General features: G+C 42.0%; 1 protein-coding gene across 8 annotated transcripts in view; it reads left to right on the top strand.

Moving 5' to 3' along the window:
- The window catches only part of ralgapa2 (Ral GTPase activating protein catalytic subunit alpha 2), an 855,222-nt gene that overhangs the window by 261,173 nt on the left and 571,361 nt on the right, over window positions 1-22,688 (top strand). For 6 of the 8 annotated variants that reach the window (XM_072505626.1, XM_072505634.1, XM_072505641.1 and 3 more), the window contains 3 exons: window positions 1,370-1,463; window positions 4,066-4,251; window positions 21,760-21,918. In XM_072505626.1, the coding sequence (XP_072361727.1) occupies window positions 1,370-1,463; window positions 4,066-4,251; window positions 21,760-21,918 (439 nt within the window). The remainder of the gene's footprint in view (window positions 1-1,369; window positions 1,464-4,065; window positions 4,252-21,759; window positions 21,919-22,688) is intronic. The other 2 variants (XM_072505670.1, XM_072505660.1) reach the window with 1 other exon arrangement.

The raw sequence follows: 22,688 nt of genomic DNA, 5'->3' as shown, positions 1-22,688 counted from the left end.
GCAATATCCGCACCTAGTATTAAACCAAAGCTCTTGTACAGGCAAACACGCCAGCATGCTTTATTGTTATTGGCACAATTGAGGATAGTGTTAGCTTTGGAATGCCTCCACCGAAATAAAAAGAGAATTCTAAAGAAAAATTAAAGTCATGTCTTTCCTTTTCTTTGGCAAATGTACTTTTCCCCTTTTCTGATTTAAACACTCATTTATGTTTTGAAGCATCATTTATGGAATTCCAATATTTAATTTGTTCACTTGTCTGATTTCTTGTTCGCTTCTTTCAGAGAAGCATTGGATTAAGCTGTTGTAGTCCTCTATGACTTCTAATTTTTCTTCATAATTTTTGTTATTCCCCACCCACCCGGTAATAGTGTCCCAAAGCCACAGTGCATCAGGTTTGATTCAAAGAATTTGGCCTGTTTAATAGTGGAAATCTGACATCCAGGAACAATTGGTTACATTAGTGAGATGCTTAGTAATTTCGGAGATTTCCAGGTTTTACTGGTCTTTTGGCCTCTAGAATGTCAGAAAGGGGCGGCATAGTGGTTAGCACTGCTGCCTCGCAGCGGCAGGGACCCGTGTTCAATTCCGGCCCTCGGGTGGCTGTGTGGATTTTGCTATTTCTCCCCGTGTCTGCGTGGGTTTCCTCCGGATGCTTCGGTTTTCTCCCACAGTCCAAAAATGCAGGTTTGGTGGATTGGCCATGTTAATTTGCCCCTTAGTGTCCAAAGAAGTGTAGGTTAGATGGGATTACAGGGATAGGGTGCATGGTTTGGCCCCAGGTAAGGTTCTCTTTCAGAGGGTTGGTGCAGACTCGATGGGCCGAATGGCCTTCTTCTGCATATAGGAATTTTATAATTCTAAGGTGCCATCCTCACTGTTCCAGTCAAATGTAGTTCAATCAGCAATTCCACTATGCTCAGATACCAGTACACGCTAAATTGATTATGTTTCATAGTCCATAGCTTCACTGGCCATAGGATGTCACATGTAATTACATCATGGGGTTATGCCAAAGCATGTCAAATTGTTGTTGTTGGGTCGCAGTATTTTTTTCAACTCTGCAAATCTCATCCCATTTCTGGCAGTATAAGGGTCATGAAAGGACCAGACAGTTTATTTTTCCTGAAACATTTGTGTAAAAGTATTGCACCTTTCAGCTGCTGCCTGCTCAACAAACTATCATTAACTTCTTTAAACTTAAATGCCCCTATGTAGATACTTGAAAATATATATATACGTTCATGCAGAAAAGTACCAGTGTACATTTTATTAGTTATTCGATTTTTGCAAGCATTGCAAAGCAAAATTAGAGGAACAGCCATATCCCAGAGCAACATAAGTACTTCACTTGGAATTTTTGTTGCAGATCATGATACGTAGGAGCAGTAGTCCTGGTGACCTAGAAAGTAATGAAGATACACTTCAGTCATCCCAAGGAAGACACGGATTGAGAAATAAGAGTGAGTCCTGAACTCTTAACATTTTGGTCTACCATGCAAATACTTTAATTTTAAATCATTCATGTAGTAGAATTGAGGCAGATTTTCAACTGAAATCCTTGCTTCCTCCCAACAGGATGGAATCAAAATACTTTACATGTTATTTCCATGTTCCACATTTAGACCTTCCACATTTAGACCTATCGAAGGACTTAAATTCCCATTGTTTTGCTTTATCTGGGGTGATGATGCCCATGGATTAACTGAAGTTCAGACACATCATCTATTGTGAACTTTGATAAATTTGCTCTTTCATTATCTGACTTTTCAGTTTTAAATTGAGAAATTTATACTCCACACCATGTGAAGGAATTTATTTGGTCGTTAAATGTGCAGTGGACTTTACGTCCTTTGGTGACTTCTTAGATTGTTTGAAAAAAACAGCATTGTTCTTGAGTTTATACTGGTGGATTGATGGCAAGTACTCCAGCTTGGCATAATCATGTCACCAGAATTGGAACATTGCTTGTCCATCTTGGAACAGCAGACAATTTGGCCATGATTCCAAGTTGTTTTGATATGGCTATTTTTGCTTATTTAGACAACCCTCAGTTGAACCATTTCCTGGACTTACAAATCTGTGACCTGTTAATGTGCACCTTCAGCATGTCTTGTGGCCTTCTTTCCCTTTGCGGCTTTGACATTCATTGTGCTTGTTCTTCACATTATTGAGCTTTAGCACAGTGGACTAAACAGCTGGCTTGTAATGAAGAACAAGGCAGCAGCGCGGGTTTAATTCCCGTAACGGCCTCCCCGAACAGGCGCAGGAATGTGGCGATTAGGGGCTTTTCACAGTAACTACATTGAGACCTCCTTGTGACAATAAGCTATATTATTATTATATATTCAGCTTTCTTCTCAAACATTGTAGATTTCCATATTTATTGCTCCTTTTAGCAAGAGTTACTGATCACTCTGGGATTCAGTGCTATCTTGTAATACACTGAAGTGCAAAATAAAAATCTTTTAATTATGTGGGAGGAGAAAGTAGCTTCATCGGACAGTAGTGTTACCAAAGTTGCTATAAAGACCAGCAGGAAATATATTTAACAGTTGCACAAATAGCTAGACAATAACGAAGGGGGAAATTAGAAATGTATCATAGGTGGGAACATAAATTAGATGCGAGGGACAAGTTGATTACTGGTCAATAGTGTATTTCAAATACTGAGGTGTTTGAGCATTAATGTAACCACTGGATGCAAAGCTATTTTTTTCAAACTGCTTTTTTGGTGCAGTTGTGTACATCATGATCCAATCGTCTTAATTTTTCTACTTTATAATTGTGATATGTGAATTAATACATTAACTACCTGATGGGGAACAGTATGAACATTTGTAATGGTTCAACTTTCATTAAACTGCTTTCAGTTTTCTAAAGAATAAGCAAAGAGGGCAGCACGGTGGCGCAAGTGGTTTGCACAGTTGCCTCACGGCGCCGAGCTTCCAGGTTTGATCCCAGCTCTGGGTCACTGTCTGTGTGGAGTTTGCACATTTTCCCTGTGTTTGCGTGGGTTTCCCCCCCACAACCCAAAAGATGTGCATGGTAGGTGGATTGGCCACGTGGAATTTCCCCTTAATTGGAAAAAATGAGTTGTATACTCTAAATTTAAAAAAAAAAGGAACAAAGAATTTTCCAATCTGAAGCATTAAAAATGACACTTTATATTAAAATGATTTTGATTTTAAAACATGCAGACTAGAGCAGGGAGGTGAGTGGGTGGTGAAGATCAAGGAGAAATGGGAAGTGGAGTTGTGAATGGAGATCAGTCGGGGAGTATGGAGTGAGGCACTGCGAAGGGTAAACAGGACCTCTTGTGCAAGGATGAGCCTGGTACAGTTTAAGCTGGTGCACAGGGTGCATATGACTTGGGCAAGAATGAGTGGGTTCTTTCAGGGGGTAGCAGATGAGTGTGAGAGGCGTGGGCAGGGGCCAGCGAATCACGAGCTCATGTTTTGGGGTTGTGAAAAATTGGGAAGATTCTGGGCGGGAGTGTTCACGGTCTTAGCCAGGATAGTGGAGGAGGAGGTGGACCCGGATCCTTTGGTGGCGATATTTGGGATTTCAGAGAAGCCGGAGCTCATGGAGAGGAGGAAGGCCAATGTCGTGGCCTTTGCCTCTCTGATTGCACGGCGACGACTTTAGCTGGAGTGGTGGCCGGCATCGACACCGGGGGTAGCAGCATGGTTGGGTGACCTGTATGATTTCCTGCGGTTAGAGAAGTTAAAGTATGAGTTAAGGGGCTCAGTGGGGGAGTTTGAGAAAAGATGGGGGATGTTTGTGACTGTATTTGGGGAGCTATTCGTCACAGGGGGGTGGGTGATGGGGGGGGGGGAGGGGTGAGAAAGGGTAAAAATCTGTACAGACTGCATAGTTGATTATTGGGAAGTATGTTTTCCGGGGTGTTTACTTGCTGTAACCTGTTTTGATACAAGTTTGTAATAAAATACGTTTAAAAATAAATAAATAAATAAAACATGCAGACTTTATCTGATTTTAGAGGGGAACATCAACATTGAAGATTTTTGAAAAAGCTAATTTATTTTTTCTGCTAACAACTAGGTGAGAGTATCAGTAGCGAAACATCCAATGATTTTAATAGTTTCAATGAAACCGAGCTATCCGTAACTCAGTGGAAGATATTTGATGAAGAGTTAAAAGTCGGTGCAATAACTGACGATGCTACTGATGCAGATACAGCACACAACTGGCAGAGACGAAGTTCTTCAAATACTACCACTCTTACAGGTAGGGTGTATAGCAGGACAGAATTAATGGTTTAACCTGCATTTGTTCATATATTATTGAAACATAGTTTTGTTTATGCATCAGAAGCCTGCACTTTCTGTAGCCTGAGGAAGGTTTGGGCCATTCATTTCATTTTTAAACAAGGTGTTTTTTGTTTGTTATGGAAAAAGCTACAACTGTAAACATTGGATACAAGAGTAAAGGGGAAATTATGAAACTAGGATGTTGGCTAAGCCACCGTCTGAGAACTGCTTACAGTTTTGGGAATTCCATTATTGAAAATGATAAAGTACAGAATAGGTGTATTGTAGATTTACTGGCTGATAACCAGGATAGGAGAAATTAATTTTGATGGAACTGAAAATTAAAATGACCAGAAAAGATTAAAGGGGCATTTAATCGAGTTATTCAAAAATGTTAAAGGTGTTGGGAAGGTAAATGTTGAAAGGTCATTGTGACTATCAAATCAAAGTCACTAATGCAAGTAGCATGAAGGGGATCGTTACAATTTTTCCCCCCACAAAGTGTCATTAGGATATGGAATACCCTAAATGACAACATTAAAAAAAAAATTAAATAACCACTTGAAATGAAATATCGAAAGAATTCAATTGATTAAACAGCTTTGAAGTATTCACTTTCTTTTATGTTGTTATTGTTATTATTATAAAATTACAAATACTTTAATAAAATATTGTTTTTTTTAAAAAAAACAGCTTTGAAGTAGAACGGTATTTTTATGCAGAAATTTCTACTTCCTTTTTCCAACATTGGTTACCTTCACCTGAAAGAATGACCTGAGCTGTTCAACGGCCTCAGTTTTGTCAGCTGTAAAACCTGGTGATTGTACTTGAAATTAAGAGATATAAATGAATGAAAGAATAATAGTTAAAAGCAAAGAAAATAAACCCACTTATTAGGATTGCTCATTTTCCGTGGTCAAACTAGCCACAGTATATTTTGCTGGAAGTTCAACATTATATTCTATTTACTGCAGAACAACTTAATTGATGTAGCAATTTTTAATGTTTAATAATATCCGAAAGTCCTTCAAAGTTAATAGACACTGAGCCAAAGGGGAAGAGATGAATTAGAGATTATCAAGAGTTTGGTTAAAGAGGTGGGTTTTGTACGGGGTAAAGTTTGTATCCACTAGAGTTTAGAAAGTAACAAGTGACTTGATCAAAACCTTTAAGATCCTGAGGAGTATTGACAGGGTGAATGTGGAGAAAAATATTTCCTCTTGTCGGAGAATCTAGGACTACGGGTTACTGTTTAAAAATATGGGGTCGCTCATGTAAAACGGAGATTAGAAGATTTTTTTCTCTCCGACTCGTGAGTCTCTGGAATTCTCTTCCTCAAAAGGCAGTGGAAGCAGAATCTTTGAATATTTTTACAGCAGAGCTGGATACGTTCTTGGTTAACAAGGAGGTGGAATGTTACCAGGGAGTTGGGCAGGAATGTGGGGTTGTGGTTAAAGTCAGATTAGAGCCATGAGCTTATTGAATAGCAGAGCAGTTTGAGGGGCCGAGTGGCCTACTCCTGCTCCTAATTCATATGTTTTAAATGAAGAGTTCAGCTCTTTGTCCGTGTTTGTACCAACATTTTAATTAGTCTGGAGCAAAATGATCTAGGAAGAATGTTAACTAAACATGGAAGACCAGGTTGTTATTATTGTGAGTGAGTGGCATTTGATAGCACTGAAAACAATACTTTCTAGCACTATGCTGCTGATTAAAAGTTGAATAATTGGTCACATTAGATTTATCCTGCATTTTGTGGACAGGACATACCTGGGACATTTTCCACGTTGTTGGTCAGATGCCAATATTGAACTGTGCTTAAACAGCTTGGCTAGGAGCACAGCTAGTTCTGGAGCACAAGTCTTCATTACTGCTGCTGCAATGCTGTCAGTGCCCATGTCCTTTGCTGCCTCCAGTGCATACAGCCATTTCTTGATATGATTGGAGTAAAGCGAATTGGCTGAAGACTGGCACCCCTGTTGCTGGGGACCTTAGGAGTAGGCCGAGATGTATTATCAACTTACCACTTCTGGCTGAGTTGGTTAAGGGTCCAACAACTTGGTGCTGCTTCTATATGCTTTCCAACACTCCCTATTGAACCAGGGTTGATTTTCTTGCTTAATGCTATCGTGTAGAGGGAGGAATATGTGAGGCCATGAGGTTACAGATTGTGGTTAAATACAATTCTTCTGCTGCTGACGTCCCACACTGACCCGTAGATGATCGGTTTTGAATTGCTAAAAATCTTTTCAATCTATCCTATCCAGCACATAGCGAGTGCCACACAGGTATCCTCAGTATGAAAATGAAATTTCATCTCTGCAAGGACTGTGTGATGGTCACTCTTAGCAATACTGCCAATGGGCAGATACATCTCTGAAAGGTAAATTGGTGAGGTCGAGGTTAGGTACGTTTTTTCCACTTGTCCATTTTCTCATCACTTGCCACCAGCCAAGTCTGGCAGATACATCGTCCAGAACTCTGCCAACTCAGTCACTGGGGGTGCTACCGAGCCACTCTTGGTGACAGGCAATGCTGTCTCCCATCCAGACTGTATTCTTTGTCTTTTCTACCGTTGGTGCTTCTTCCAAGTGGTGTTTAACATGGAGGCGTACTAGTTCATCAGCTGAGGGTAGGTGGTAATCAGCAGGAGATTTCCTTGCCCATGTTTGACCTGATGCCAGGAGACGTCATGGGGTCTGGAGTCAATGTTAAGGAGTCCCAGGGCCGCTCTCTCTCGTTAGCATAGTACCATACTGCTGCCATCTTTGGTGGGCCTGAACTGCTGTTGGGCCAGAACATCTCCGGAATGGTGATGGAGGAATCTGCTCCATTAGTTGTAAGGAAGAATCCTGAAAGTTTCAATATATCAGGATGTTGTTTATCTAGGCTGTGGGACAGCTCTCCCAATTTTAGGCCTGATGTTATTGAGGTGGACTTTCAGCCTCATCAGGGCAGTGTGCAAAAACATTTTTTGTAAGCGGTTTAATACAACTGTGTGGCTTGCTAGACCATTTCAGGGTTCAGTTCAGAGTTGCTATGAGTCTGGATTCACATGGAGGTCAGACCAGATAAGGATGGCGGCTTTCTTTTCCTGTATCAGTGAGACAGATAGGTTTTTGAGAGAGTAGTTTCACGATTATCCTTACTAATACTAACTTTTTACTTTAGTTTAATTAATTGAATTGAAATCCCTCCAGCTGCCATGGAGGTATTTGAACTCACTGTTCTTGAATGTTGGTCCTGGCTTCTAGATGCCCAATTCAGTGGCATGGCCATTGTGCTACTGTTCCTAGCATTACATGCACCAATATTGATGCATCTCTCAATTTCATTACTGCTATCAACATAAAGGAGAAATGGTCCAGAAATACTACTATGGTCTATGATTCCTGTGCCAATTTATCCATCAGCTGTATTTTAGAGGGGCAACCTTAGCTTTGTTTTCAGGACTCGGCTAAGTTTGCTAATTTCACTTGGAGCAGGACTAAGGATTTTACTCTTGGCTTCAGTGCTCCTGGGTTAATGAGGAGAAATCTAGTAGACATTTTTTGCTTCTTAATCACCTATTCAGCACATCTACGGTGCATGTGTGTATGCCCATTCATTGGTGCGTGTGTGTATGAGTGCATGTTTGTGCACGTGTGTATGTGGATTGCACAATAACCATTCTCTTACCTATCTTTGTGTTACAGTGCTACGTTTACGTGTGAACCCCTTCCTTTCTGTGACTTTGTCTACATTTAATTTTCCTTTTTAGGTTTCTTGTCTCCTGTGCTGTTTGGTTTCTGTCTGTTTGTCTTAAATTTAATGTCTCCCCTTCTCCTACTCTGAGCCTCTTTTCTCTTTTCTTTCTCTCCTGCTTTTCTTCTCTATTTGGTTCTCTGCCCTTTTTCCTATTTCTTTTGCTTTATTTACGCTTCTTCGTCTCTGTGCTGGCCAACTCATGATTTTCTGTCGAGGGTGGGTGATAATTGAAGGTGAACAAGCTCAAAAGTGCAAAACATGGTGAACATTTTGGAGATTTAAGCTCGTGAAATATTTGGATAATTTTAGTTCACAGCCCTCAAAAGCAAATTTCTTGTCAATTTTCCACATTAGAATAAAACAATTCATTAGGGAATCAAACCTGAGAGTTTGAAATTCCCTGTCCTTTGTGAATTCCAACTATGGTTCTAGATATCATGAAGCCATTTCGAAAATTACCTGTTATGTGTAGATAAAGACACTGTCAGAAGGAGTAGGTCTGCACCAAATGGCTTGATTTGTGTCATGCAAAAAATATTACTGTGAAAAAGCATTTCTTACTACTTTGTGTATGAAATGAATATTGACCTCAAAGGACTCCATTGCGTAAACTACACAAAGGCTTTTCAAAACGACATTTTCAATGGAAAACATCTTAAGTGAAGATTCTCGGGAAAGATTTTGTGAAAGAAAATGTTTAGTAAAAATTGAACTTGAAACCCACAGAAGTCTTTCTTTCATGCCGTCAAATAGCTGTTTTGTATGTGGAGATTCTTATCACTAGCCTATTCCTGCTCTTGTTTTGGACCGCTGCAGTGGGATGTTTTGGGAGCTATAGACATAAAGCAGTCCTGGACTGCAGCAGGTGATCCAAAGGAAAAATTTTTTTTGCTTTTTTTTTTAAGCCTGTTTTTTATTAACTACTTAGTTTATAATATGCAAACATGCATGTCCTGTAAATGTAATTTCACTTGCTGTAATTTTTTTGGGACAAACTTTCAGTAACCCTTCCATCAACTTTAATTATACTTATGTTCATTATAATACACACAATTTATTTTGCCCTAGCCATACCTAATTCTGTCTGTCTTCTCATTGATTGACTGCCAGTTCCCCCCGCTTAGCCTGTATATGACCACAGAGAATTAAAGTGAAGAAAAATAGTAATCAAGTGTAACGCAAATTTAACAGTGTAGAACTTTACGCAACCATTCAAATAATTTAGTGTGATGTCCCTGTCTTTAATAATCATAACCCTCTGGCGTAACCAAGTTTGACATCTTGTGGCAAATGTAATGACTGCCTATTCTGATTGAAGTCTTGCAATGTTAATTTACAGTCCACTTTCAGCTACATTCTTGTAATGTGTTTGATTAGGTGAACAGCTGTACAAAACTGGAATCCTGTAAAACTGGTGAAAAGTAAATGGCAAAAGCTTTCACAATAATAAAACATATGCTGTACTCAGCAACTGTAATGGTTCTTTCCATTCTTAATTTTTATTCAGATTTGAGTCTTTTCAACAAAAACAAAATGGATGTAAAGAGGGTAGTAAGGAACAAAAAATATTAAGTGTGAAATAAGCTTGGGCGAAAGAGGCTGATTGAAGGGCTCGGATTCAAGTAACAGTGAACATATACATGCCAGTGAAGTTACAGGAAAGTTTTAGGTTTTATGTGAACGGTTGCAGAGACGAAGGGACCTAGGGAGTCTTGTGTATTTTTTCTGTCCCATTTTCTGCCACTGGCAGGGGCCACCAGTGGAAGATGACAATAGTTCCTGGTAGCAAAGTCGAAGATCCAAATTTCCCTCATTGAGGAGAGGTGACTTTGTAAGGGCTTTCTGTCATCTCCAAGTAAGTACCTGCTACATCTCGCAACTAAGGTTTTTGGGTGGTTTGACTGCTTTAAAGTTCCTTGCCACCTTTAAAAAAAAAATTTAAAAAAAATTTAGAGTACCCAATTCATTTTTTCCAATTAAGGGCAATTTAGCATGGCCAATCCACCTACACTGCACAACTTTGGGTTGTGGGGGCGAAACCCACGCAAACACTGGGAGAATGCGCAAACTCCACACGAACAGTGACCCAGAGCCAGGATAGAACCTGGGACCTCAGCGCCGTTAGGCAGCAGTGCTAACCAATGCGCCCGTGCTGCCTCTTGCCACCTCTTGAGCTGTAGTAATGTCCCCCCTGCTGGATTCTATGCCTTTGCATTGACAGGTGCTCCCATGTGACTTCTCTATAAGAAACATCAGATCAAATCCAATTCTGTTACCACTCATCTTAAGGTTGTTACTGTGAAAAAATGTAAGCAATATGAACAGTATGTCACCTGGAATGTGACTAATTTTTCTGACACGGATGGTGATCAAAAGATGGTAGAGTCATTTAGAAAGTAGCACATTGGCAACTCCCCAGTCCTCCAGCACACGTCCAAACTTAATGAAGCCTTGGAATCTGGGTTTGAGGGCCTGCACAATATTCTCTTTCATCTTACTCAGGATGCTTGGATATCTCCTGTTGGGCCATGGTGATTTGTCTCTCATTTAGATGGAGTACACACTTTAATCCAAGTATCTACTGGTCAAATAAATTAATAAAGGTGGAAAGGAACATTTTCATGTCTAAGGAAGAAATTGCCACACATCTACATAAAAAGAAAAGTTAGAAGTAATGAAAATGAATTTCATAAAAGATGGCAAGGCAATTCAAAAATTTTAATAAAGTTCTTTGAGCTGGTGACATATGATTGGTGGTGAAATGCAGTGGATGCGGGTACCTTGACTTTCAAAAAGCGTTTTTGAAGATAAAATGTCACATTAGACTGGAGGAAATTGAAGGGCATAGAATTAAGAATCAATTAATATTCATCAATTAGCTTAAACTCACTGATTTATAGATGCCAGTTTATGATTTGAATATTTTATAAAATAATGGCACACTCCACTATTTCCTTCTGTACTCTAGAGAATATTAAATTTGGCTTTGCTACTTTACCCATCTTGACCTCTTACGTTTTGCTTAAACCATTTTCCTTAATGTGTAAACAACTTATTTGAGTCTTGATTTATTTACCATAGATCAGTCTTCACAGTAGAGTCTAATATCCCCGACATTTTCAGGAAACTAATAATGAATCAATGACTGGAACTCACTTTAACATGAGCAAAAAAAAAAAAGAAGTATTAGAAAAAGTAATGGCACTAAAACATGCAAAACCCCCAAGACCTGATGGTGTTTCTATCCCAGAGTTTTAAATGAAGTAGGTGAGGAAATTGCTATAGCCACAATCTTTCCAAGCTTCCTATTCAAAAAGCGTCACTTCAGATTGGAAAATTGCAGATATGGCTCCATTGTTTGAGAAAATGACATCTGTCAGAGGAAGACATACTGAATCATATGTAGCTGTTAATCAGTTATTTATAGAATCCTTTTAATGATAAATGCAATATGTTTACTGTAATTAGATTTCAAGTAGTTGACACTTTTATTTGCACCATTAAATAGTCTTCATATGTAATTTTCCTATTAATGACTCATTAAGAAATTAACTACCAGAGTATAAAAGCAATGGAACATGAGCAACATCTGTTGTTCTGTTTGTTCTACAAAAAGTGAATTCAGAAATAGAATTCAGTATCATCAGTGATAGTAGTAAAGATTGGTGACTGAGATAGAAAAAACATATATTAAAAATTTGGTAGACCATGAAGCATTCTCATAGAATTTATTGTGTAGAAGGAGGCCAATCATCGAGTCCGCACCGGCCCTTGGAAAGAGTGCCCCACTTAAGCCCACACCTTCACCACAGCCCAGTAATCCCACTGAACCTTTTTTTTTTTTGGACACTAAGGGTAATTTAGCATGGCCAATCCACCTAACCTGCATATCTTTGGACTGTGGAAGGAAACCGTAGTACCCTGAGGATACCCACGCAGACACGGGGAGAACATGCAAAAGCCACATAGACAGTGACCCACGCCGGGAATCGAACCTGGGACCCTGAAGCTATGAAGCAACAGTGCTACCGTGCCGCTCCAAATTCTCTTGTCGTTCTACTTATTGTAAATGTTGTGCATGATTTCACGAATTTCACAAACTGCGAGAGAATTGAAGTGGGCATTCCCTTAGTGTTTTCTTTTCTTTTTTTAAACAAACACTTTTATTGAGGTATTTTTGGCATTGTAAACAGTAACAATATACATTAGTGTGCAAATATAAATGACAAAAACATAGTGCAAATAACAGTTCCTCTCTCGCAAATAGACCCGCCTATTCTTCCCCCCCTGCTCTATACTATCCCCCCCCACCCACCCTGCTGACGATTAGTTCCCTGCGAAGAAGTCGATGAATGGTTGCCACCTCCGGGCGAACCCCGATATTGATCTTCGCAAGGCGAAGTTGATTTTTTTCCAAGCCGAGAAAACTTGCCATGTCCGACAGCCATACTTCTGGCTTTGGGGGCTTTGAGTCCCTCCAGGCCAACCGTATTCGTCGCCGGGTTACCAGGGAAGCAAAGACCACACCGTCGGCCTCTATCCCCTCCTGGACTCCCGGGTCCTCCGACACCCCAAAAATCGCCACCCCTGGACTCATCGCCACCCTTGTTTTCAGTACCCGGGACATGACGTCCGCAAATCCCTGCCAGTACCCCCTGAGTTTTGGGCATACCCAGAACATGTGGACATGGTTCGCTGGTCCTCCCGCACATCTAGCACACTTGTCCTCCAGCCCAAAGAATTTACTCATCCGGGCCACAGTCATGTGGGCTCGGTGAACTACCTTGAACTGAATCAGGCTGAGCTTGGCACATGCTGCGGTTGCATTTACCCTCCTCAGAGCGTCTGCCCATACGCCTTCCTCCAACTCCCCACCAAGCTCCTCCTCCCACTTGAGTTTCAGTTCCTCGGTCCCTGTGTCCTCCGCTCCCATAAGCTCCTTATAAATATCCGAGACTTTCCCCTCTCCTACCTCTCCCCTGGAAACTACCCTGTCCTGGATCCCCCTTGGTGGAAGGCATGGAAATGACGGGACCTGTCTACGTACGAAATCCCGCACCTGCAAGTACCGAAAGTCATTTCCCCTTGCCAGCCCGAACTTCTCCAGCGCCCTCATGCTCGCGAAGCTCCCTTCCAGGAACAAGTCGCCCATCCTTCCTACCCCTGCGCTCCGCCACGCTCGAAACCGGCCGTCCATCTTCCCCGGGACAAATCGGTGGTTGTCGCATATTGGGGACAAGACCGACGTTCCCACTTGCCCTGCATGCTTCCTCCATTGGCCCCAAATCCACAGAGCCGCCACCACTATAGGGCTGGTGGAGTACCTGGCCGGCGGGAGCGGCAGAGGAGCCGTGACCAGGGCTGCCAAGCTGGTGCCCCTGCATGAAGCAGCCTCCACCTGCTCCCAAATCGACCCGTACCCACCATCCATTTCCTTATCATGGCTATGTTAGCTGCCCAGTAGTAGTTGCTGAGGTTCGGCAACGCCAGTCCCCCTTCGCTACGGTTCCGCTCCAGCATCCCCCTCTTTACCCGCGGGGACTTCCCCGTCCAAACAAATTCCAGGATGATTTTATTGATCCTTTTAAAGAAGGACCGCGGAATGAAAATAGGGAGACACTGAAAAAGAAACAGGAATCTTGGGAGGATCGTCATCTTCACCGTCTGTACTCTCCCCGCTAGTGACAGCGGGAGCGCATCCCATCTCCGAAACTCGCTCCTCATTTGCTCCACCAGCCTAGACAAGTTCAACTTAAGCACCCTGCCCCAGTCCCGCGCCACTTGTATCCCTAAATATCTAAACCTTTACCCAACCAGCCTAAACGGTAGCTCCCTCAGCCTATTCTCCTGACCCCTCGCCTGCACCACAAACATCTTGCTCTTTGCTATGTTCAACTTGTACCCCGAAACCCGGCCAAATTCCCCTAGGATTTCCATAATCCCATCCATCCCTGCCACTGGATCCAACACGTACAAAAGCGGGTCATCCGCGTAGAGCGAGACCTTGTGTTCTACCCCCCTCTGACCATTCCCTTCCATCCCCTTGCCGCTCTCAGAGCAATTGCCAGCGGTTCTATGGCCAATGCAAACAGCAATGGAGAGAGGGGGCATCCCTGTCTTGTCCCACGATATAGTCGAAAATACGCAGATGTCGTCCAGTTCGTCCTTACACTAGCCTCCGGGGCCTGATATAGCAGTCTAAACCAGTCCACAAAGCCTTCCCCAAACCCAAACCGTCCCAGCACCTCCCATAAATAGTCCCACTCCATCCGGTCAAAAGCCTTTTCGGCATCCATTGCCACCACTACCTCCACCTCTCTGCCCTCCGGGGGCATCATAATCACATTGAGTAGCCTTCTTAGGTTGGCTACCAGCTGCCTGCCATTTACAAACCCCGTTTGGTCCTCCACAATCATGTCCGGTACACAGTCTTCGATTCTGGATGCCAGGATCTTGGCCAGTAATCAAGGAGATTGGCCTATAGGACCCACAGGCTTCCGGATCTTTATCAGCGAGATGGTGGCTTGCAACATCGTCGGGGGTAACACCCCATTGTCCCTCGCCTCGTTAAACACCCAAACCAGCACCGGCCCCACTATCCCCGAGAACTTTTTGTAGAACTCCACTGGATACCCCTCCGGCCCCGGGGTTTTACCTTGAAGGCCATGAAGGCATGGCCTTCAGGCCCCCCATTACTTCTTCAGCCCTAATCGGGGCACCCAGCCCCTCCACCATCCCCCTGCCCACCTTTGGGAAGGTCAGCCCATCTAAGAAGCTTGTATCTTTCAACCCTTCACATTTACACAGCAACCATCCTCTGCTACCAATTGTTAGACGTTTTAGTTGCTGTGATAGGAAGAGTCTAAAGTTCTGTTCCTTTTTCACAAACACACAATTATTTCCTTCCAACAGCCTTTGCACAAATCTCTCACTATACATCACCTGCCAGAGGCCACCTGAAGCCCCTTTACATATCAGTGTCAATTAATGGATACTTAACATAAATGAGACAACTAATTGCAATGTCTCTTAACCCATTACTTAACATACTGTTGGACCTGCTCCTTGTCCACAAACCTATGGAACCTGTCCACCATCGCCTGCTCCTCCACGGTCTGCTCCAGTGCCTGGACCTTCTTATCCTGGGCGTCCAGCCTTTGGTCCAGTCGCTCCACCGCTTTCTGAAGCGGTTCCAAATTATCCCGCTTCAGTGCTGCAAAGCTCTCCTTCATGACCTTCAGCATGTTGTCCAGTGCTGACTGGATGGTCCGTTCCATGGTCCGTTCGTCGGCCATCTTTCCTCCCACTTGAACTTCCACAGCACCTTTGTTCAGCCCCTTCTTCACCTGTTTACGCTCCCTTCTACTCCTTAAGTCCATACAACTCTGTATGGATCCAGATCTACAGTGCTGTTGTTTTCCCCTCCAGCGCTCAAAAGTTCGAAAAAGTCTGGGGGAAAATGTCTAAAAGCCTGACCGGAGCGAGAGCCACCAAATGCGCGACTTACTCCCTCATAGCCGCCACCAGAAGTCCCCCTTAGTGTTTTCTAAATGCTGGAATGGTTTGCAATCCAGAAACTATATTGGCGCCACAGTGGCACAGTGATTTGCACTGCTGCCTACAGCGCTGAGGACCCAGGTTCGATCCCGGCCCTGGATCACTCGCCTTATGGAGTTTGCACATTCTCCCCCTGTCTGCGTGGGTTTCACCCCCACAACCCAAAGATGTGCAGGGTAGATGGATTGGCCATGCTAAATTGCCCCTTAATTGGAAAAAATTATTGAGTACTCTAAATTAAAAAAAAAAAAATCCAGTAACTGTATTCAGGGTATTTAAGAGAATAATGGATATGCATTCGATGTGCCCTGTTGTGCCGCTGAATAAATTAATATGGAGACAGTTGATGTCAAATAATGCCTGATTAAATATTGGCAGCACGGTAGCACGGTGGTTAGCACAATTGCTTCACAGCTCCAGTGTCCCAGGTTCGATTCCCGGCTTGGGTCACTCTGTTCTCGCCGTGTGTGCGTGGGTTTCCTCCGGGTGCTCCGGTTTCCTCCCACAGTCCAAAGATGTGCAGGTTAGGTGGATTGGCCATGCTAAATTGCCCTTAGTATCTAAAATTGTCCTTCGTGTTGGGTGGGGTTACTGGGTTATGAGGATAGGGTGGAGGTGTGGGCTTGGGTAGGGTGCTCTTTCAAAGAGCTGGTGCAGACTCGATGGGCCGAATGGCCTCCTTCTGCACTGTAAATTCTATGATAGTAAAGCTTACTTCTTGCATTGAACACTGATATATTGTTGGGGGGGAGTATTTAAATTAGTGTGGCGAGAGATGGGATCCCAGGTGTAGGATCAGATAGGTCAAATTCAGATCAGGAAAATGGAGGTGGAACATTAGCTAGTGATGTAGAAGATGTAGTGATAGACTTGGAATTACATGAGAAGCAAAGTTTAAAAGTGTCCACCAATAGAAAATGGTGGGGTTAAACTGTTCATACTTCAATCCAAGGAGTATTACAAACAAGGTAGACGAGTTAAGAGCACAGGTAGACACATGGCAGCAGGATGTCATTGCTAGAACGGAAACCTGGCTCAAAGAGGGGCAAACTTGGCAGCTCAATATCCCTGGATACAGAATTTTCAAGCAGGACCAAGTAGGAGATTTGAAAAAGGAGGGAGAGTAGCACTGATGGTTAAAGAATCAATTCCTTTTGTGAGAAGGGATGATGTGCTAAATGGGACAGCAAACTAGGCTTTATGCGTTGAACTTCGAAATAGGAAAGGGGCATTCATTTTACTGGGAGTATACGACAGACCCCCAAATTGTGAAAGGGAGATAGAAGAGCAAATATGTCGGCAGATTTTTGTCTGTAAGAACAAGAGGACAATAATAGTAGCAGACTTTAACAATCACAAAATCAACCTGGAATCAAACAACATAAGGGAACTGAGGGAGAAAAATTCATGCAGTGCGTCCAGGAAATATTTTTCAACAATTAGTGGCAAACCCAACGAGAAGAGATGCAATTCTAGACCGAGTCTTGGCGAACGAAGATGGGCAAATGGGTGAAGTGACAGTTGGTGACCATGTCAGGGATTGTGATCAGAATTCAGTATTACCGTGGAAAAGGACAGTTAAAAGCAGGGATAAAAATTTTGAACTGGGAAAAGGCACATTTTGTAGATATGAGAAGGGACTTGGCTGAGGTGGACTGGCCAGCATTGCTAGAGGATAAATCTGTGGAAAACCAGTGGGAAGCACTAAAAAGAGAGTTCCTAAATGTACAAAGTAGACATGTCCCTCCAAAAATAAGATTGGTACTGCCAAATCTAGACCCCCTGGTTGTCCAGAGGAATACAGGGAAAGATCAAACAGAAAAAGAAAGCGTACGATCGGCATCAAGAACTAAGCACTGCAGATAGCCAAGGCGAGTATAAGTGCAGGGATGAAGTCAAAAAGGAAATAAGGAAATCAAAGAGAGGGCATGAAAAAAGATTAGCAAGTAAAGTTAAAGAAAACCCAAAGACGCTTTACCAATATATTAATGGTAAAAGGTTAGTGAAGGAAAAAGTAGGCGAAGGGAACTTGTGTGTAGATGCAGAGGCTGTGGGAAGGGTTTTAAATGAATAGTTTGTCTCTGTGATTACAAAGGAAATGGGTGATGCAGATATAGTAATCTAGGAGAAGTACTGTGAGATACTGGATGGGATAATCATAAAGAGAGAGGAAGTACTCGAAGAATTGAAATCCTTGAAAGTTGATAAGTCGCCAGGGCCAGATGGATTGTTTCCAAGGCTACTGAAGGAAGTCACGGGGTGTGTGTGGGGGGGTGGGGGGGGGGGGGGGGGGGGGGGGAGATAGCAGATGCTCTGAGGATGATTTTCCAGTCCTCACTAGATACAGGGAAGGTACTTGAGGACTGGAGAAATGCAAACATGGTTCCATTGTTTAAAAAGGGATTGAAGGAAATGCCAAATAATTATAGGTCAGTTAGTCTTATGTCAGTGGTGGGCAAATTAGTAGAATCAATCCTAAAAGATGGGATTAACTGTCATACAGAAAGGCATGGACTAGTCGGGGATAGCCGGCATGCATTTGTTAAAGGAAAGTCTTGCCTCACAAATTTGATCGAATTCTTTGAGGAAGTCACGAGAAGGGTTGATGAAGGTAGTGCAGTGGATGTTGTGTAAATGGATTTTAGCAAGGCGGTTGATAAAGTCCCACATGGCAGATTGGTCAAGAAAGTGAAAGCCCATGGGATGCAGGGCAGTGTGGCAAACTGGATAAAAAGTTGGCTTGGAGCAGGAAACCAGGGTAATGGTTGTTGGCTGCCCTTGCATTTGGAAAGTTGTTTCCAATGGTGTTCCACAAGGCTCGGTGTTGGGACCCTTACTGTTTGTGTTACATATTAATGATTTGTACGGAAACATGGGAAGCATGATTGTGGAACTTGCAGACGACACAAAGATTGGCCGAGTGGTGGACTGTGTGGAGGATAGCTATAATCTCCAAAACAATATTGATGGATTGGTATAGTGGGCAATAAAGTGGCAGATGCAATTTAACACCGAGAAGTGTGAGGTCATGCATTTAGGGAGATTGTAGGGAATACACAATAAACGGGAATATACTAAGAGGGGTAGATGAAGTGAGAGATCTCATCCCTAAAGGCAGCAGTTCAAGTAGACAAGGTTGTTAAGAAAGCATATGGAATGCTCTCCTTCATTGGCACAGATATGGAATATAAAAGTTGGAATTGGTGAGGCCGCAATGGGAAAATTGTGTGCAGTTCTGGTCACCACATTACAGGAAGGAAGTAATTGCTCTGGAGAGAGTGCAGAGGAGCTTTACAAGAATGTTGCCAGGTCTAGAAAAATGTAGCTACGAGGAGAGATTGGATGAGTTGGGGTTATTTTCCTTGGAACAAAGAAGGCTGACGGGTGCCTTAATTTGATGTACAAAATTATAGGGGAAGAGATAGAGTGGACAGGATAAAATTGTCTCCCTCGGTGGAGAATTCTAGAACCAAGGAACATTGATTCAAAATAAGAGGCAGAAGATGCAGAGGGGACATGAGAAGGAACTTTTTTTATGCAGAGGGTAGTGGGAATCTGAAACTTGCTGCCTGAATTAGTGGTGGAGTCAGAGACCCTAAACTCTTTTGAAAAAGTGTCTGGATCTGCACCTTAAGCGCTCTAAGTACAGGGCTATTGACCGGGTGCAGGAAATTTGGATTAGAAAGGGCCCTGGATGTCCTCGGGCTGGCATTGACAAGATGTGCTGAATGGCCTTCCTTCCTGCAACTTTTCTATGATTCTATATTCTATATTGCATTTTAGGCGAGGTTTTTGAAATAATCATGGAGCAAATTTAATGTTGAAAGAATGCTTTGCATGGGGACGTATTAGACACTTACAAGCGACTTAACTTGGTGTGTAAAATTAATACTGGATCTGTGTGCTGAGCTACAAGAATTATTTTCCAAAAATATACTTCATTCATAAAAATTTGTAAAATTACACTCTGGCACAGTTCAAATTGAACATTGTAGATGGTACCCAGCTGTGCATCATTAGTGGAGGGAGTGAATATTTAAGATGGCACCCCATCCATCACCTTCAATATTCATTCCTTTACCACCAATGCACAGTGGCAGAAATGGATACCATCTACAAGGTGCACTAAAGCAACTCACTAAGGCTCCTTTGACTGCACCTTCCAAACATTGTGACCTCTACCATCACAAGGGCAGCAAGTGCATGGGAAACACCAATTGCAAGTTCCTCTCCCAAGTCACACTCCACTGTCACTGGGTCAAAATCCTGGAACTTCCTTCCTAACAGCACTGGGTGCACCTACACCACATGATTTTCAGCATCTCAAGAAAAGGTCTCAACGTCCCCTTCTCGAGGGCAATTAGGAATGGGCAATAAATGCTAGCCTAGCCAGCTATACCCACATCCCATGACCAAATAAGTAAATAAAAATTGCCCAAAGTGCAAAGCCGTTTAAGTTCTTTCCACACAGCTTGTGGCACTCTTAAAATGTTCCAATATAATTGCAGTTACATGTCATATTTAAAATATACATTTCATGATAAAGATAACGGGGGTTTAATGCAGTTCCCAGCCCCCCTCTATGCACAGCAATTGGACTTTAAACAGTGTCCTATTCCCATTGAGCCTTTGTGGTTGCTGCATTCCACTGCATTTAGTCATGAACCTTAGAATGTGTCTGACTGCAATATTCAGTCATGGACAGCTCTTTGAACTGGAAAACCAACAAATTTCAGGCAGGCCAAAGGACCTCTTCCACTGCATTGATGTTTCTACAGCAGCAGTTCATGCTTGGCTCGGACTGTAGCCCCAGTGGAGAGCCCGTAAATCATGGAGACCTGCATCACAGATGGGTACAGATAAGGGAGACTTCCAACTCACCTTGGCTTCTCCATGCAGAAGGAACTGGCAGTTTCCCTCTAATTTTTGTCCATCACAGGAGCCAACTGCTTCTTAAGGTGTTCAAGTTATTTACTACCCTTTGGAGAAAATCATTTGATGTGTTGATCTTTGTGTGAAGAGAAAATCCTAAGATCAGTCCTAAATTTACCTTACAATAGTTTGATTTTTTTTGCCCTCCTGTTACAATTTAATTTGTAGTGTTATGGGTTGGTCTTTTTTCTAAATTTTCCATTAGCGTGTATGTTTCCACAAGGTCGCCTCTCATTTGCTTCCTTTCAAGGAAATTTCTTCAGTTCTTTTGTCTTATTGAGGGCAACTAGCTTACTGTGACTGAACATCAAATATTGTTTTCACCTCACAAATTCTGTATTTTTTGTGAAAAGTTTTTAATTCGTACCTATGATTTATGATCCTGAACAGTCAAATTCTATTATTACATAGGCCTCTGAGATATTCCTGGACATTAAAATGTTTTGGGGCTTGCATTTCATAATTCTTTTCAGTCGTTTGTGAAAGTTGGATATCTGTGATATTGCTATTAATTTGTTTCCCTAAAGCTGGCGGTCAGTTTTAATCACTGTTCCTTCTTTGTGGGTTTGAAAGTTGTCCCTCTGTCTTGATGGCCGGAATTGGACTCACCTGTGATATGATGTAGTTTTAAGTGTAATTTCCCCTCTATTCTGTGCATAATACATTTGAAAACTATCTTTCTCACCAAATCCTTAAATTTTTAATGCTTGTAATTTTAGTTTTGAGAAATAACCATCGTGAAACCGCTCGCTTTTTACTACAGAAACAATTCTAGGAACTTCCACTTCTTATATTATCGCATTTCAGAATGAGCCAGCAAGTGACTTCAGTATTTAACTCTTCACTATTATTGTGTATTTATTCAGAAGTGTTCAGTGTAGCTTCATAGTATGACTATTGTTGAATTGTCTTCTGATTTTAAATTTAATTAATGTGTGTTACTGATGTGATTTGCAATCGATAGAACAATCATTTTATTTAGAATAGGTCAAAGGGCTTTGAAGGTTTTCGTTGACCTAAAGGGGAGTATGAGCTTGATTCTGATTTGAGGGTTTTTGTTGAGGGTCCAAAAATTATGTACCACCTGGAGAAAAAGCTGTAGATGAGTCTGGAGGTTGAATATTGCAGATAAGAGTTTGCATCCCAAGTAAGGGTCTTAGCTTGAACTTGCAAAGCATTCTGATAATACATTAATTTGGTGCATTAATTTAAATAAACCCATGATGTATATTTTTCTGTTCCCTCTTAGGTTCTGATACTGCCCTTCCTACCCTCTCAGCAACTTGCGCACAACCCCACCTCTCCACCCTTTCTTCAGCTTTCCCCATGCAACCTGAATCCAAGGACTCCACCCCACTCCTGGATGAAAAACTACATCAATCTGTCTTGCAAATTCCTGAAGATCTGGGTACTTTTTTTTGGTTGATTCATATATTATTTTTATCTCGGGATGGGGAGGGGGTAATTTATTTGGTTCATTGCATTTTCTGCTGTCTGAAAAGAATTGGTGCAAACATTTTGAACAAACAGCCTCATTATTCTCCTCCTTTGACATTGTCTTTGTGATTTATTTTTGAAAATCCTAAATCAGATATGAATAACAATTGCAATATTCACATAAGTGCAAGTAAACAAACAAACTATTGAACATTGAGGTTATTCTTTCATTCTTGATCCTTTGTATCCAATATACCTTGATGTAAGTTTCAGTGTGTGCATAGGTTCAGGGAAATAACAGAAACTTGCATGGATCTGTGCTTGTTAGGAGCATGTTACTTGAAACAGTGGCCAACAGCTCATCACTGAAAAGTTGAATTTGCAACTGTACAATATTTATTCTGGCAAACTTGAATCAAATCTCCTGGAAAACAATTTTAGTGATTAAACGTGGTTTGCTGCCCTAAATCTGAAGAACATTTGAGTAAGTGGGATAAGCAACTTCACTGGCTGGTTTCGCAATCAAAATGAATGTGGTTACTTTCAGCCCAACTGCCTATATTCATTCCGGTTGCCTTTCGGGTAATTTTAATAAAGCTGGCTGCATAGGTAAGTTGATGTAAATTAATTCTGTTTCGTCCTCGTAGATACTGCGAGACCTGTTGAGACATCTGCATTTCCAGAATCCACATATTTTACTTTTGATTTATCTGTGATTCCCTATTTTACTGTAGTTCAAAA

This window comes from Scyliorhinus torazame, chromosome 1 (genome assembly GCF_047496885.1).
Source record: "Scyliorhinus torazame isolate Kashiwa2021f chromosome 1, sScyTor2.1, whole genome shotgun sequence".
NCBI classification, from domain to species: Eukaryota; Metazoa; Chordata; class Chondrichthyes; order Carcharhiniformes; family Scyliorhinidae; genus Scyliorhinus; species Scyliorhinus torazame.
The sequence above is the reverse complement of the archived record's forward strand: the minus strand, read 5'-3'. Positions and strand labels throughout refer to the sequence as shown.